The following is a 16,463-nucleotide window of genomic DNA, read 5'->3' on the forward strand; positions in this document are numbered from 1 at the left end:
TGGTTAGCACGTTGCACTATGAACCCGGCAACATGAGCTCCATTCCCGGCTATGGCCAACATCGGTGGTAAGTAATATCTAAGCCAACCCCGGGCCTCCCATTCACCAACCCACACTAACCACATTGGGCAGGTACAGTAAAACAACTCCTATGACTGAGAGGCATTTATCGAGCAAACAGGTTTAAATTATACTCATGAATTGATAAAAAAAGATATCATCACGTAAATCAAATTTGATTATTTACTTAACAAATAGGAGGGAAATTAATTCAGCATTCATATCGAGCTCCCCCCCTGTCCCTCGCTGCCCCCCCCCCCCCCGTCAGTACCGAAATCGCGAGCTCAAAAATTCTCCTACGAATTCCGGTCTCAAAACACATGCACTAAATAAATACTCAACCAATCAGCAAATCACTTAAATACAGACGTGATACTATTTTACAGTGTGAGGTCATGTCACGCTTAAGGTAACAACCCCAGCATCGTCAAGTATTTTTTTTGAATATAATCACAGTGCTGTATGTACAGAGAGAATGTACAATGACACTACCGCCACCACCGCGTCACGTGCATTTTAAGCGACCAAATCGGAAGGCGTACGGTCTTAAGTTTAACAGGTCCCTGCAGGGTGGGCTGGTAGGACAAGTCTCTGCGCTGTCTATTGCTGATTTTACACCCAACAGCACGAGATTTCACTTCGTTAAAGTATTGAAAGGGGACGGACGGACGGACACATTAATCTATTGCAGGCTGGTACACTCAGGTTACAACTTCGTTCCTACCAGTAACAGACAACTATGCACCGGGAGACGCGATGCTTCACAGTGTTCACGCAGCCGTCTAATGCTCAGGCTTCACAATCAAATGGGGGAAGCGGCACGGTACTTTCTGTCCCGGTAGCAAGGTTTTAGGTGATAAATGTATGATTTTAACGAGGTATAAAATGAGATTTATTGGAGCGGATCAAAGTGCTCCCAGGTGTCCTCTAAGCAGGTTGCCCCACGTTGTGGGTAGATTTCACGCCATCCCCAAATGGCTCGCAGTGTTCGATCTCAGTGTTCTAAAGGGCTGCAGCCAATTCAATTCCAGTCAACCTTTTTGGTATATTTTATCTCCGGCTGTGCTATTTGCGTCATGATCTCTTGCAGAAGAGTGCACTAACGTGAGAGAATGGTCCAATGAAGTGGACGTTCCTGAGCTACCTCTTGGGATCCACTGATGTGGCCTCTATGTAGTGTATCAGCAACACATAAGTGTCCAATCAGATTTAACGTGATGGTTTGTTTGTGCAGTCATTCGTGACCAGGCTGAGACCATCAAATGCCTACACGTTGGAAGCCAGTTTTAATCACAGGCAGCCGCCTGAATTTGAGCCAAGAATCTCAACGGTGCCAGCTCAGCACTCTGACCTCTGACGCATTGTGCCAGGTCTCGACATTGTTAACTTATCAGATGGTGGACATCGGGGCATGAGACAAGCTCTGACCTAAGACAAGGATTTCTGAAGAATCGCCTCGAAAATTGTTCGTGTCAGGCTTTCACCAGAGTGCAGTATTATCATTTTAAGAATGTGAGAGAACAACGAAGCAGAAAAAGACATTACATTATTGGTGTAGTTTACACAAATGTAAGATCACATGAAAACAGTCCATTAGATAAATTGCGTAAAAGAGGCGGATGCCATCAGGAAGGTGAGCTTTCATAAACCTGAACTGGATCGTGAAAAACAGCACGATGTGTCTGAAGATCAGCGAACCATGCCAGCTAGGAAATACAGATAGGCGGCGTGGAAAGTGATGAAGGAAATGCGAGAAAAGCTGAAAAGTAGCATGAAGAGATGAAAATCCATAATTATACTGAGAGCCAGCAACAGGTGCACATGGATTAGAGGACAAACACAAAGAAAAACATTATACTGACTGATAATGTAAGTAAGTGAGCCTGTGGCAGGACACATCCTGGAAGATGATGTGTATGTCGAACTTCTCTTACACATTGTACGTAGCCAACACTGCTAATTGACGCTGATGGACGAGACTGGTGACGTAATTGCAGCCAAATGAGAATTTGAGCACGAGAGAATGCCCGCAGCAGAGACAGAGAGCGATGAAATCGGTTTGTGTGCAGGAGAGATGGATTTTGGCATCCGCAGGTCCATGAGAATGGCAACGGCGTGGGGAGGCCGGCAGCGGATTGCCAACGTCCGATGATTATTAATAAACAACAAGGTAACAGTGTATTTTTGTCCAGTCTATAAACCTCAGACGTTGATTTGGTGATGCTTATATATGTTGGTAGGTTTGAGCCAGGGACGGAAATTCCACATTCCCATGACAAGAGCCAGTCTATCCGAAAAACAACCACTGTTGACGTTCCACAAAATAGTACTTATTTCATGAACCCAAAGAGGGACGATGATTTGTCGAGTTCATCCCCAATATCGATTGACCCAGCGATCCCATCCTCTTGAGTCCAGGGCTCTAAGAATAGCCCCACCCAAACGGGTGAATTGTGTCCATAAAAATACGAGTTACCATTTTCAACTTGTACACCTCCTTCATCCTTGCCTCCATCATCGTCAGTCATAGGAGCAGGAGTCGGTACCAAATTGTTTCCGGCACCGTTCAAACGCACGCTCAAGCAAGTCCGGTGGCTTTGAAGGAACTGGTTTGTGGCAAAGAAAGCAGAGTGACTGAGTCACTATGCGATTCATTTCTGTGCCTGTCACAGGCCCACCACACTACTCGAGCCAGTGAAGAATGGCTCTCCGTCGGTTTAAGGACCGCGATGTTGACATTCCTCCTTTGCCGAGAGTGGCCGTGAAGCGAGCATTCACACTCGTAGGACCCAACATTTTCGGCGTGTGGCCGCGATAAGATTCTCTCCCTCTTAAACGTGCGTGTCGTCGCATTTCCTTTAGCCGTGTCAACGCGCCCGACGCGTTCATTAATCACGCGGATAAAAATGCGCAATGCAAACTCACAAAAACGGATGACGTTCGAGGGCCCCCCCCCGCCCGCTCGCTCGCCACTGCCGGCATGTTTGTAAAGACTGTTTCTTTTTTACGTTTGGAGAAGAAGGGTCCTCTTTATGTCATTCGTGCACTCACCAATCGCGCTGCGCTGTTGTTCAGACACGCTCGGCAGAGGAATGGATATGTACAGTAATATGAATTGCAGCCGTGGGAGGGGGGGGGGGATATTTAATTTAGTTTCACGCGAGGAATTTATTGTTTGGAAGACAAAGACCACCCCCCCCCCATCGAGCGCTTTCTTGAGCAATTGGAGGGAGATTGGGTTAACGCTCCACAATTAACTTCGCACCACCGCGCGGCTTTGGTCCATTTAGTCTGCATTAGGCCAAAGCTGCTTAATAATAATAGATGGTTGGTTTGCGTGGAGGCGAGTAGCGAATGGCCGCATACATATCTGAAGAGCAAAGCGTTTACAGCAGTGGTTCTTAACCTGGGGTGCAACACGCACCCCTGGAGGTGCGAGATGCCCTTTGTAGGGGTAAATCATCGAAATGCCAATAAGGCACAGGCACGTAAGTACAACTACTTTGTTTCATCAAACATATGTATTTATTAAGATTATACATTTTTGAACGATTGAGAATCAAAGGAGTACATGGCTGCAGGAAAGGTTAAGAACCAATTGTTTACAGCAATCAGGACTTAACGTTCGTACAAATTACTCTCAGCAATGTCCATAACATGTTCAAATGAAAGACTCCTGGGACATAAAATGGCCAAGCAGACGAATACAGGATCCTCCTGAAAAGGTCATGAGACTGGGTTACATTTTATTATTTTAATACATTACATTTTATAACAGTAAAAATGTCATTAGTATTGGCAGTACAAAAAAAACGTTAATTTATGGAATCACGAGTTGCACAAGATCCATCACCGTTCGAGTAAACGGATGGATGTGGGAAAACAGCATTGAAAGCCATGAAAATGGATATTGCGATAAGTAATGAATTTAGGAAAATTACAAACGACTGGTAAAAGCAATACCTAATCACCAATGAGACCCCAATAGTCATAACCGATTTCTGAACTTACTGTCTCAATTTTGACTCATTAGATATACGCACATACTGTAGCTGATTTGATAAAATAGACGTCATGAATTGAAATAGCTGTCCATGCTCACGATATGCGTCACACTGCGAGCAAGAAAATAATTTCTTTTCTAGATTTAAAGCTTTCGTGACTGCAAGGATCCATACTCTTTGGTTCTATTCGGTAAAGTCACGTAGGTAAAAAATAAAACAACAAAAATCACGACGTTTCGGCCACAACACAAGCAGCCTTCATCAGGTGAAGGGAGCAGACTGTCTCGAGGACAGCGCTGGAGTGCAACACAGCCACGCTTAGACCGCGACCTTTAAGCTGTGTGCGAGGAAACAAGGTGCCTTGACAAAGGAATTATCATAAAAATTAGCATTTGATTGGCCGACTTAGCATGATGAACGATGTAGAGGTGGTGTACATGCGGGTGAACATGCCGGTTGGCGAGGGGGGGAGGGGGAGTTTACCTATTGATGGTGTGAAAAGGGAATTTTTAAGAGCTGCGAAAGTTTGGGGTACCACTACTTGAAAAATATACTGTACCATTAAAAATTAGTTTAATGTTTGGTTCGATTTAGAACATATTTCCAATGGTGCTTAATTTGAAACCATCTTCTCGGTTGAAATTGTGTCTGTGTTTGTAGATCTGAATTGCCTCGTGAACAAATCTCTGATAAAAACCCGTAGGTTTGCAAAGAACCTTGGTATCTGAGAAAATTATATCGTGATCACCCACAGCATTGTAACAGTGATCAGCTACGGCAGAATAATTTGATCTGCCGTGTTTCAAATCTGATTTGTGCTCGCGAATTCGGTCAGATACATGTCGCTTTGTCTCCCCGATATAGCAATCACCGCAGGTACAACTCAATTTGTAAACCCCGGGGTACTGTAAGTCAGGAATGACATCCTTCACGGATGGGATCAGATCACGAATTTTGTGTACTGTATTGAACCGGACCTGGATCTTGTGTTTGTTTTGAATTTTGGAAATCTTTTTAGTAAGGCCTGCTATATATGGTAGTGTGATGGTTTTGCGCGGAGTATCAAGTGGTTGTTTCTGTATGGAGGGAGAAACAGCTTGGCGGATGGTACGGTCAGAGTATCCATTCCTTTTGAGGGCCAGGTGTACATGTTTTAATTCACTGGTCAGGTGGTGTTGGTCCGAAATGCAAAGAGCCCTATGGTATAAAGTTTTGATGAGAGAATTCTTTTGGGCTGGGTGGTGGTGGGAATCAGGTTTCAAGTAGGAATCTGTGTGGGTGGGTTTCCTGTAGACAGAATGCCCCAATGAGCCATCAGGTCTCCTCTCAAACAGAACATCTAAGAATGGTGGAGAAAGATGGCAAGCTACCAGTATATTTTTCAAGTAGTGGTACCCCAAACTTTCGCAGCTCTTAAAAATTCCCTTTTCACACCATCAATAGGTAAACTCCCCCTCCCCCCCTCGCCAACCGGCATGTTCACCCGCATGTACACCACCTCTACATCGTTCATCATGCTAAGTCGGCCAATCAAATGCTAATTTTTATGATAATTCCTTTGTCACGGCACCTTGTTTCCTCGCACACAGCTTAAAGGTCGCGGTCTAAGCGTGGCTGTGTTTCACTCCAGCGCTGTCCTCGAGACAGTCTGCTCCCTTCACCTTATGAAGGCTGCTTGTGTTGTGGCCGAAACGTCGTGATTTTTGTTGTTTTATTTTTTACCTACGTGACTTTACCGAATAGAACCAAAGAGTATAGAATAATTTCTATTGTATTTCGATTTAAAGCTTTCGTGACTGCAATGATTCATCTTCTTTGGTTCTTTCGGTAAAGTCACGTAGAATGAGAATAAAATAATAAATTGATAAAATAAAATAACACAATAATATTCTCACGACGTGTGGCCGAAACGTCGTGAGAATATTATTGTGTTATTTTATTTTATCAATTTATTATTTTATTCTCATTCTACGTGACTTTACCGAAAGAACCAAAGAAGAGGAATTTCTATTGTATTTGTATATGCTGTGTTGTGATAGATTCACATTACCTCTGCAGCCACGAAAGGAGCTACTGCATTCATGGCAATGTTAAAACAAGAACTGATTCTTGAGTGAAATCCCGATCATTCATTAAACTGCGAAGGCAGTGGAATCACTGTGGGCCGAGTCTCTTGCCAACCATCAATTTACCCTGAATGCACCTGATTTCCCCAGTAAACATGCCAACGTTTGGCTAACATTGGCATGTGGTTGGAAGCGTCCGACCAACGTTGGTCAAACGCTTCTATGTTTGCTTAGTCATCGGATCTTCGAAGCTAAGCTGGATTGAGCATTGTTAGTAATTGTATGAGTGGCTGCCAGAGCTTGCCAGATGTTGTAGCCATGGGACTGTGAGATGGTCAGAGGATATCAATGCTGTGTGGCGCTCATTAATTGTATTGGTCGAAGAGCCCCAATACAGGACCTTTTTTGAAAATATGCCTGAATACTCACTGTGGTTATGCCTGGTAAATAATCAGAATTATTATGATCAGAGTACTGTACTTTATAACTCAGCCCCATCACCGCTCCCTTCTTCATTATTATCACAAGCACACCACCAATATCATTACATCATCATAATCATCATCTTCATCACAATGTCAATGCGATCTGCCAGTTTCAACACCCTTCATGGTAACAACCCAACCACTATCTCACCCCAACAATGCATGTTAATCATTGCATGCTTATAAGCCGGTCTCTCTACGCATGACGCAATAACCAATCACTGTGGACAACACTGCCATGCCACACCATTGCCTTACCAATGAACTGAGCGGCATGCCAAGGTTTAGAAACATAATTCACTTGAGTTAGGCTCCAATACACAGGGAACGTTGTGCACACGGCTACAGCCGCTTAGATGAAACTAGAAAAATCACGGAATGTCACAATCTTGTACGAGTGCTACGCTGGTATTGACTGGGTAACTACACAATATTCTCCAGGTAGAAATAAAAAAACCACGGGTCAAACTCTACTTATCATCCATGCTCTGGAGTTAACAGAATGAGCACCACTTTGTTTGAACATCCACATCTGTTGTGCCTCAGACTGGGCCCTGCCATGGCAATGTGGAAATTCCGCATTTTCAGGGCAGCTTAAAGAGATGCGCACCACCTCATTGTTTGAGTTGGCTGACACTTTTGACTTGTCTTGAATACACAGCCCGTACACACACAATATGAACAGTATATTCTTTCCATGCAAAATACTCTAATCCAAACACTATACTGTACAACAGATTATATGTTTAACCTCTGGCTCATACATTTTTCCTAACAAAACACAGGTAACCTCCAACGGCAATGGCAGTGCCAACCAAATTCAGACAAGTAACCTCGCACACGAGACAAAAAAACAATCCTACACTTAATAACTTTTCATCAAACCAAAGCAATGTTCACGCAAGTCGCACAACACAACACAAGCTAACTTTACAAGACGCCCCAGAACACACAGTGATCCTGGTGGCACCCACGGCTTTGCAAGCCGAGCGCGCCCATCACGCTTGCAAAGCCGAGTGGCTTGCCCACCTTTGCCAGGTATGCTGCCAAAAAAAGTTATATATAAAAAAAACACTTTTTTTTAAACACGCTTTTATGATCTTGTTCCGTACTAGTAATGGAAGAACTCCACGACTCCAGGAAGTGGCCCCGATGCTTGCCACAACGTAAGGGGACCGTGGTGGTTTACAGCCAACGTCAGTTGAGCGTGGACAATTAGACCCAAACAGAAACATAACATATAAAAAATCATGTTAAAAAATATATTCTTCATTTTTAATGATTGAATATAGTATTGTCATCAGTATGACATAAGTATACCAAGTTTGCAGTCGATACCACATTGGGAAGTGGGTAAAAATTGAGTTACAAGATTTGAGGATACAACAACAGACGGAGTGGGTTTATAATAAAGAGCGGTGCAATAATACAAATAAATGACCTCGCGCGCTCACCGCTCACGCCTCTTGCCGTCGTTGGGTCCTTGCGGGCGACAAGTGGCCACGTTTTCACGCGCGTCCCAACTCCCCGCGTGGGCCGTCGTTCATCACGCTCATTGCCCGGCGCTGGATGATGTCTCGCCGTTTGTTCGAGCGGTTGTTCTCAGTGCGCCGCTACCGCCGCAGCGATGTTACTCACAACAGGCGTGCCTTTGTGTGTGCGAGAAAGGGCCATATCGGAGCGCTCTGGCTTAGCCTTAATGAACAAATACGCTGCTGCAGCAGATTAAGAGGTTACACACACGATGAGGGGGGAGGGAAGGGTCGTGTGGATAAAGTTTTAAACATTTTTCATTTTGGGCAGAGCAGGGTGCGAGGTTTCAATTACAGCGTTTTCTAAACCAAGCTCAGCGTTTAAAGGCGGCATCCTGCCACACCAACAGTTGGGTTTGTCGGATTGCGTGGCATACGATACATCGCAGTCACACAATCTACCGGGGACAGTAGTGCGATCGTTGCCATGTAAACACGCGTGACGAAAATGCGCGTGAGTATTTGTCTCGCAGAGTAAAATGTTCCCACAGGTTTTTCAAAAATCCTCGCTGCAGGAGGGCTTAAGTGCCTTTGTGCTTGGCACACTTCCATGTCAGGCCTAGGCTCGGTGATACATGACCTCCATGGCATCTACCCCCTTCGCCGGTGATGCAAACAACTCTTGTTGTGGCTCAAGACACACGGTATAACTTGTAGTTGAGGAACACGTGTAGTCAAGGTTCACTTGGAAGACGAGTGATTTTGATGGGTTTTGACAGAACAGTTTTAGAGAATTGAGAGGCTACGTGGCCCTACTGTTAAGAATGCGTACAACCAACGCTGCCATTTCCCTGACTATGAATGATAAATTCATTCAAAATGATACTAATTGAATCCAAGTGGTGATGTGCAATTGTAATTGAAGATTATACAGCATATGTTTGCTCTCATGTGTGCATCTTTGGTTCTATTGTTGGCCATAAGTGAGAGTGAAACTAAATTACTTGAAATTAGATTAATTTGGTTAAAATCCCGCACTGGTAAAAAACCAAAAACAAATGTCCCAGATTAAGTCTACAACGGCACAGTCATAAACACACACGGTTACTTTAGTTGCAAGTGGGGATTTTCCACTTAAAATATACTGTGGTTGACAGATGAGGCTCCTTTGGCAAAACTGTCGCTATTATTTGTATGTACACAAATTTCACAGATTGATATTAAGACCGGAGCTCATCGTGCCTAGAAGTGTGCTATAAACCGTGGCAAAGATGTTCAACATACATACAAGATAAGGCGTAAGTGACTGGAGGTGCAAAATTGGTGGAAACAAAACACCGAAGATGGCATATGGAGCAATAACTTTCTAGAGAAGTACAGAGCAAAATAAAAAAAATAATACAATCTTAATTATAACAATTACCATAATGGACACCACAATGCTTGTCTTTAATTCATAATCAGAAGCGGTATGAATTAAAATCCCAGCCATTTTTTATTTGAGTTAGATTATTCTTAAATACGAAGGCCACTTTGCTGTTTGTCAAAGTGGTTGTCATGAATAAAACTCCTGTCATAGAAACGTGGCATTTCTACCACTAATTCAGTGCCACCACCAATTCGGCACTACCACCAACAGAGATATTTGAACGCGGAGGCACTCAGGCTTTTTAAACTCGGAAAAATATGCATGCTACTTGTTGCACTGTATGCCGCACATGATGGCCAAGCAGCATGCTTGTGATGCATTTACACACACGCATGTTTTGTTTTCGTGGAAGAGGTCATTCATGTTTGCCCCATGCTGGAGTGTTTGAAGTCGTGGGGGCCACGCGGAGGTTGCACACACGGCTCTTCTCTCTGCACATATTTGACCGATCGATACGGCAAACAGAGGCGGCCGCCCAACTGACGAGGCCCACGGAGGGCGAGCAGGGGGGTGGGGATGGGAAGGAACGCGCAATGGCGGCGCCACCATCGGTAGCGCCGGCGGCCATTGCTGCTGCTTGTGAGTGCCGATCTCAACAAGATCTCGACAAGATCAGCACTTGATGAATGTTGACTCTTATACAGCACGGTGTCACGTAATGGTATCACGTAACGTTTTTTTGGCACGTGTCGTGACGGGTATTGAAAAACCTGACCATGTCCGTCGAGGGCTCGCCGAGCTGCATTGGCTTCCGGTTGCCAAACGAAGAACACATTACGAGGTCGCACTCATTACACACACAGTGCCTACCACAAATGAACCACAAAGCCTTGCCGATATCATCAAGGAGCATAAACCATCACGCGGGCTCCGGTCATCCTCACAGCAGCGGCAGTTGGCTGGCCATCGAATATCGCGCGGCGCTTTCAGATGCGCTTCTGCGGCCGTCTGGAACGCTCTTCCTTCCGATATTAGGAAGCCACTGGAGTTATGCACTTTTAAATCATCTAGATCGAAAACTCATTTCTTTAGAACTGCTTTTTGTGTTTAGTTTGTTGTCCTTCCCCCACATCTCTGATTAGCACTGTTGGCTACGTACGGTGCGAAAAAAGTTAATCATACATTCAAATACACACCATGACCCTTTCTATGACAGAAGCTCGATTACAAAGAATCCTATGAATGTGACTCGAGATTTCACAAGTTCCCTACAGAGGAATCATTATTACTGCAAGAAGTGTCCAGGAATTTGTCCAAATTCCTTAAGGAATAATATCCAAATGTCCGAAAATCCTTAAGGAATCATCAGCGCTGATGTGCATGCACAGCCCTTTGCCAAACCACTGCTGGATAGAGGACTCCCCTCTCCGTGCGAGTTGTTAGTGCACCATTTTTTTCACCATGCTAGGCATTGTGGTTTGGCAAAGGTCAAGAGTCTAGATTTCGGAGAATAAGCGGTAAAGTACAATGATGGATTTTTTTGCATTTCCCTCTACAACTACAATGCCATCGTTTATGAGAAGTTCATCACAGCGATGAGCATGCAAGGGTGGTCACGGTGGAGCTCAACGGGGGCTTCGCAATTCCTGAGTTGCAGGCACTTGAGGTTCTGTTGAGCTGTTAGTATCGTATGCAGATGACGACATCTGATTATGAGGTTTCAAGCGTCGAGGTGGATAGCTTTCTCAGGGGATCATAACCACTGACCTGCCACTGGTGAGATCCTGGGTTTGAGTCCAGTTAGCCACCCGTGATTAACGCGCGTTCTTAAATGCAGTGTGTCGATAGCCTCAGCCCGGTCACCTATAACTGTGCAACAACAACAAAAACCAAACACATTCAATTGGTTTTGAAACCTAATTTGGCTTCTTTTGTCCCTGAGAATAAAACACCTTAGTTTTATTGACGTTCAATAAATACCCTTTTCAATTTTAGGTTTTTTTTGTGGGTTAGATCGTGTCAATGTGTCGTTGAACTCGCCACTATCCGACACAGTCAAGTAGTAAGATTTGTCACATAAACAAAACATTTTTTTACTGTAAATGTTGTGGGTTTACTCTCCACCAGAACTAATAACGAATTGACATGCTTTGTTTACGTGACAAACTTTACTCATTGGCTGTGTCGGGTGGTGGCGGGTTTAAAGACACATTCACATTTACGTGCACCGAATGTGGATTAAGAGGTGTATTACATTAATTTCAAAGATGTTTCTGTGACATCAGTGAACACAGACCCGTACTGTTTTTGCAGTTGCGCTGTACGGCTCTCCTATACGTTTTTTCCGGTTGTACCGTGCATTGTTTCGACTTTGTCCAACGTTTCGCTCCATTTGCTGCCAGTTGAGTTCGAAGAAGCTCCTCCCACACGTGGAACGAAACGTCAGACACCGTGCTGAAAGACGTGGGGTACAATCCGAAAACGCTTGCGAGGGGATGCTTTCAGTGCTAACGGCGAGCTCTGAATAACAGTGTTTTGATGCCAATAGAACAATCGGACTAAAATAGATTCTAAAGAGTTTCAAGCGTCTTGGTCTCAAAGCTTGTAATTCATGGCTGCCTAAAAAGCCGGTATATAAAATGTTACTTTCACATGATTTATTAAGCTAATCTTTGAGGGTTGAAATAATTATTTTTTACCAGAAACAGGTCACTCTGTACCGAGCACAAAGGAGAACGGCGTCATATACGGTAAGATAAGCCTCCCAAAGTGATTCCAAAAGCACTTCTACGATGTCACATTCTGGGACCTGCTTCTTAAGATATCGTGACGCTCTGCTAACAGGAAGTGTTCCGGAAGAACGTATATTTGCTTCAAGACACAGCTATATGAGCACACTTTAAATACATTGTGCGAAAAAGTACAATACGCTGTGTGTGTATGTGATAAAAAAAAATGGGTGGGAAGGTGGCTCAGAGGTCGCAACACTGAGCCGGCACAGTTGAACTCCTGGGTTTGCATCCAGCCAGCTGCTTGTGGTTAAACCGCATTTTCAAATGTAGTGAATTTATTGTCCGAAAACCCGGTCACTTTGTGAATACACACAAAATACATCCAATCACGTGATTTTGGGCTAAGTTCGAACTCTGAGAATGAAAAATATAGTCTGCTAGTTACGTGACTCGTATTTTGTAATTCTAATGTTTTTAATCCTCAAACACTTCTGCTGATTGTCATGTGACAATCAGCAGGGCAATGTGGGAAGGTGCTTCCCCGCCCCTGCTGTGTTGGCCAGAGGTCCACTTAATGGATTCCAGAGGTAGCTCTGTAATATCCATTCTGGGGGCTGCTGTGGAACGTGACTGACAATCACTGCTCGCTCTAAGAGATCATCTCAATGGATTCTTTGTCTCTCAATGCACGACGACGATGGGATAACGATTGACAAAGCAAAAAAATAACAAGTGTTTTAATTAATTTGACAGCATACTCAAATTACTATACCACATACCAAATGTCCTTATAACTGTAATATTCAATCTTACTTTCCTATAAAAAATGTATCCTTAAAATACAGCAGCATTCTAATTCATGTTTTTTTTTCATTTAAATGCCATTTATGAGAAAGAAAGTTAGTTGCACATTTACTAGAATAAAAAAATGTATACATTCCTTCTGAACGTATTGTGTTTGTGAACAGGGTAAAAATGTATAAACACCTACTATAATCACCCAGGAATGTCTGTCCTTAACACTCGTGACGTCACTCCACATCGACCAGCCCCCCTCATTAATATTCATGAGCAGATGACGTCCTCCAAATGGACACCCCCCCCACCCCTCATTCATTATGAGCAGGTGACATCACTCAATATGGATGACTCCCCCCCCTCACTAATAATCATGAGCAAGTGACGTCACTCCACGTCGACTATCCCCCCTAATTAATAATCATGAACAGGTTATGTCCTCCACATGGACCCCCGCTCATTAATAATCATGAGCAAGTGACGTCATTCCACATGGAGCACCCTCCCCCTCATTAATAATCATGAACAGGTGACGTCACTCCATATTGAACACCCCTCATTAATAATAATTAGCGGGTGACGTCACTCCACATGGGGGGGCGAGGCGCCTCCTCCCCCCTCCTCGGCGTCAACTGACAACCCTCACTACAAAGGCAGAACCTTCACGTCACGTGATCTCCGTCACGCTATTGAGACATCAACGTTAAAACAACGTCATAATGAACAAGGGATTATATAACCTTAAAATGAAATAGGTCTGTGTCACCGCGCCCTTACAAATTAATGTAATGACGCTCACATCGCGGTCTGATTTTCGCTTGCAAGTTTCAGATTTATTGCAATACACCCGTCCTTGGACGGGCTAAAGGCGAGTCCTTTATAATTGTCGAATAAATGCATTTGGAAGCAGTGTAGTAGTAAATAAACTCCATATGGCACGCTGAATACAATTACTGTTAAAACTATGCATTGATGGAGCTGGAACTATGTATGTTGAATTTATTTCGCACCGTACGTAGCCAACCGTGCCAATCAGAGGTTTGGGGGTGGGGAGCAGGACAACAAACTAAACACAACAAGCAGTAGCTCAGAGGTCTGAGCACTGAGCTGGCACAGCTGAGATCCTGGGTTCAAATCCAGGCGAGTTGCAAATAACGAAGCCCGGCTCTCAGACCTTGTGAGTGGATGGTCTCAAAGCCACCACCATGAAAGTTGGGAGACAGCTTCTTGATGTGATCATTGTAATTACGTATAGTCGATGAGAATTAACATATCTAGAGAGGGGATGGAATTTAAACAACAAACATTTACTTTATTTTTGTATTTGGATTTTCATTTTGTGAAATGAGTCAAATCGGTGGAAGAGGCGTTGCAAGCGCGTTACGATGGAGCAACGCCTCTCAATCAACATTGACAACATACTGCTCGTAAAGTTCGATGCGATAAAACGCGCAAACAGGCTATAACAAAGATAGCTCGTTGACTATGTACTACGAAAATTACTTATTTTCTTCCTTTAAAAAATCACAATAAAAATCGTGTTTGTTACAGTTACACCACAACGATAAACCTCTTAACTCGGAAGGACAACTGCATGAAGTATTGATAACAGTCTTCACACAAGAGAAAGAGTCATGTCAACTTGTCTCCCGGCTTAATCAAGCATGGGCAGACACTCATCTCCTTTGACGATCTTAAGCCAGCGATGGAAATTCCACATTGCTATGACGGTCACCAGTCTCTTTTTATACGACCACCACTTGTTGACTTCGTACCAGGAACACTTATTATATTTCGATTTAAAGCTTTCGTGACTGCAGGGATTCATCTTCTTGGTTCTTTAGGTAAAGTCACCACGTAGAAGGGAAATAATAAAAATAAAACAATAAAATAAAATTCTCACGACGTTTCGGCCACAACACAAGTAGCCTTCCTCAGGTGAAGAAACAGAACAAAGACAGCGCTCCAATGGCTATTGGAGCGCTGTCGATGGCCATTGGAGCGCTGTCTTTCCGACAGTTCTGTTTCTTCACCTGAGGAAGGCTACTTGTGCTGTGGCCGAAACGTCGTGAGAATTTTTATTTTGTATTTTTATTTTATTATTTCGCTTCTACGTGACTTTACCGAAAGAACCAAGAAGACCTGTTGTATTGTTTCTTCACGGAACGATGGCCTGAGTTGACCATGAGCCAGGACCCGAACCCAACCATCCAATTGTAAATCAAGCACTCCAACCACAGTGCTACCCCAGTATAGCTAGCAGGCAGTTCCAATAACACATAGCAACTCATAAATACTTCATTTTAAGCGGTATTGTATCACTGTTAACACGCTGTTAACCTCAGCATAACCAGCGAAGTTACGTCGTAAAGTCACTGCTCGGATGCTATGACTGAGAACGATTCATAACATGCGTATTGCTCACACTGAAGCCCCCACCAGCAAGAGTTTGTTGTGAGCACACAGTGTTTGTAGGTACATTGTTTACACTCTCGCGGAGCAGGTACGAGGGCCCTATGGGGTAACTGTGTACAGATTTTCAGATTACTTCTGTGGACGAAAAAGCTTGGCACGACAGAGGAAACTTAGCTGTTTGTACAACCCTCCTCACCCCCCACAGTAGCCAAGCAGCTTCCAAATCTTAGCTGCATTTAATTTCCCCATAGGGGCCGTCCATAAATGACGTCACGCACCTGGGGGGGGGGGTCAGACATTTGTGACGATGTGTGACGAGGGGGGGGGGGGTGAGAAATGTGACGTCACATCAAAATGCGCAACTTTAAATAAATATAGACAACACGTTCTACTTAATTAAATAGACTTTTTGATAAATGTTTTCTCCTACAACATCAGAGTGCAGAGCCACATTAAATACGCACTACAATGACAATAGTTTTAAGCGATTTTAAGCATCTTTTATATATATTTTTTGGGGGGGGGCAGAGCTTTGTGACGTCATATTTGAGGGGGGGTCTGACTTTTTGTGACGCCGTGTGACGATGAGGAAGGGGGGGGGTCAAATATCGTCCAAAATCGCGTGACGTCATTTATGGACGGCCCCATAGTTCTGGGGTGTGGATAAATACTGACCATGATTGCTCTAAATTAGTATTTATCACCGCAGTGCACACAATTAAAGCAGCATTTGCAGTAGTGATGCCTCACTGTGAGATATCCATGACCCTTGAACAAAATTGATGCAACTGAATGCCAACATAATTCATCGTTAAAACAATTGCTGGTTAAGGCAAGCTATAGGTTTTTGTGTTTAGTTTGTTGTCCTTCCCCCAAACCTCCGATGAGCACGGTTGGCTACGTATGGTGCGAAATAAGTTCAACGTACGGTCCTTACATCAGAATGGGGATGCTGCTATAGGGTAATGGTTGGCACAATGGACTTGCAAATCCAAAGAGGTCATCGTTGTGGTTCATTCTCCAGACACAGCAGTCGATATAATGGACTTGTTTCTTTAATCC

The 16,463-nt window shown here is 43.8% G+C and overlaps 1 protein-coding gene across 5 annotated transcripts in view; it reads right to left on the bottom strand.

Annotated features, from left to right (window-relative positions):
* LOC116944115 (hepatocyte nuclear factor 4-gamma-like) overlaps positions 1-16,463 on the bottom strand; it is a 91,102-nt gene that overhangs the window by 62,697 nt on the left and 11,942 nt on the right. For 2 of the 5 annotated variants that reach the window (XM_076068312.1, XM_076068311.1), the window contains exon 2: positions 11,224-11,325. The exons of 1 other annotated variant lie outside the window; for it this stretch is intronic. In XM_076068312.1, coding sequence (XP_075924427.1) covers positions 11,224-11,325 — 102 coding nt within the window. Of the gene's footprint in view, positions 1-3,111; positions 4,278-8,069; positions 9,848-11,223; positions 11,326-16,463 lie in introns of those variants that run through there. 2 more of the 5 variants (XM_032957547.2, XM_032957548.2) reach the window with 2 other exon arrangements.

Source organism: Petromyzon marinus, chromosome 20 (genome assembly GCF_048934315.1).
Source record: "Petromyzon marinus isolate PM22_M1 ecotype Great Lakes invasive population chromosome 20, UKy_Petmar_22M1.pri1.0, whole genome shotgun sequence".
NCBI lineage: Eukaryota > Metazoa > Chordata > Hyperoartia > Petromyzontiformes > Petromyzontidae > Petromyzon > Petromyzon marinus.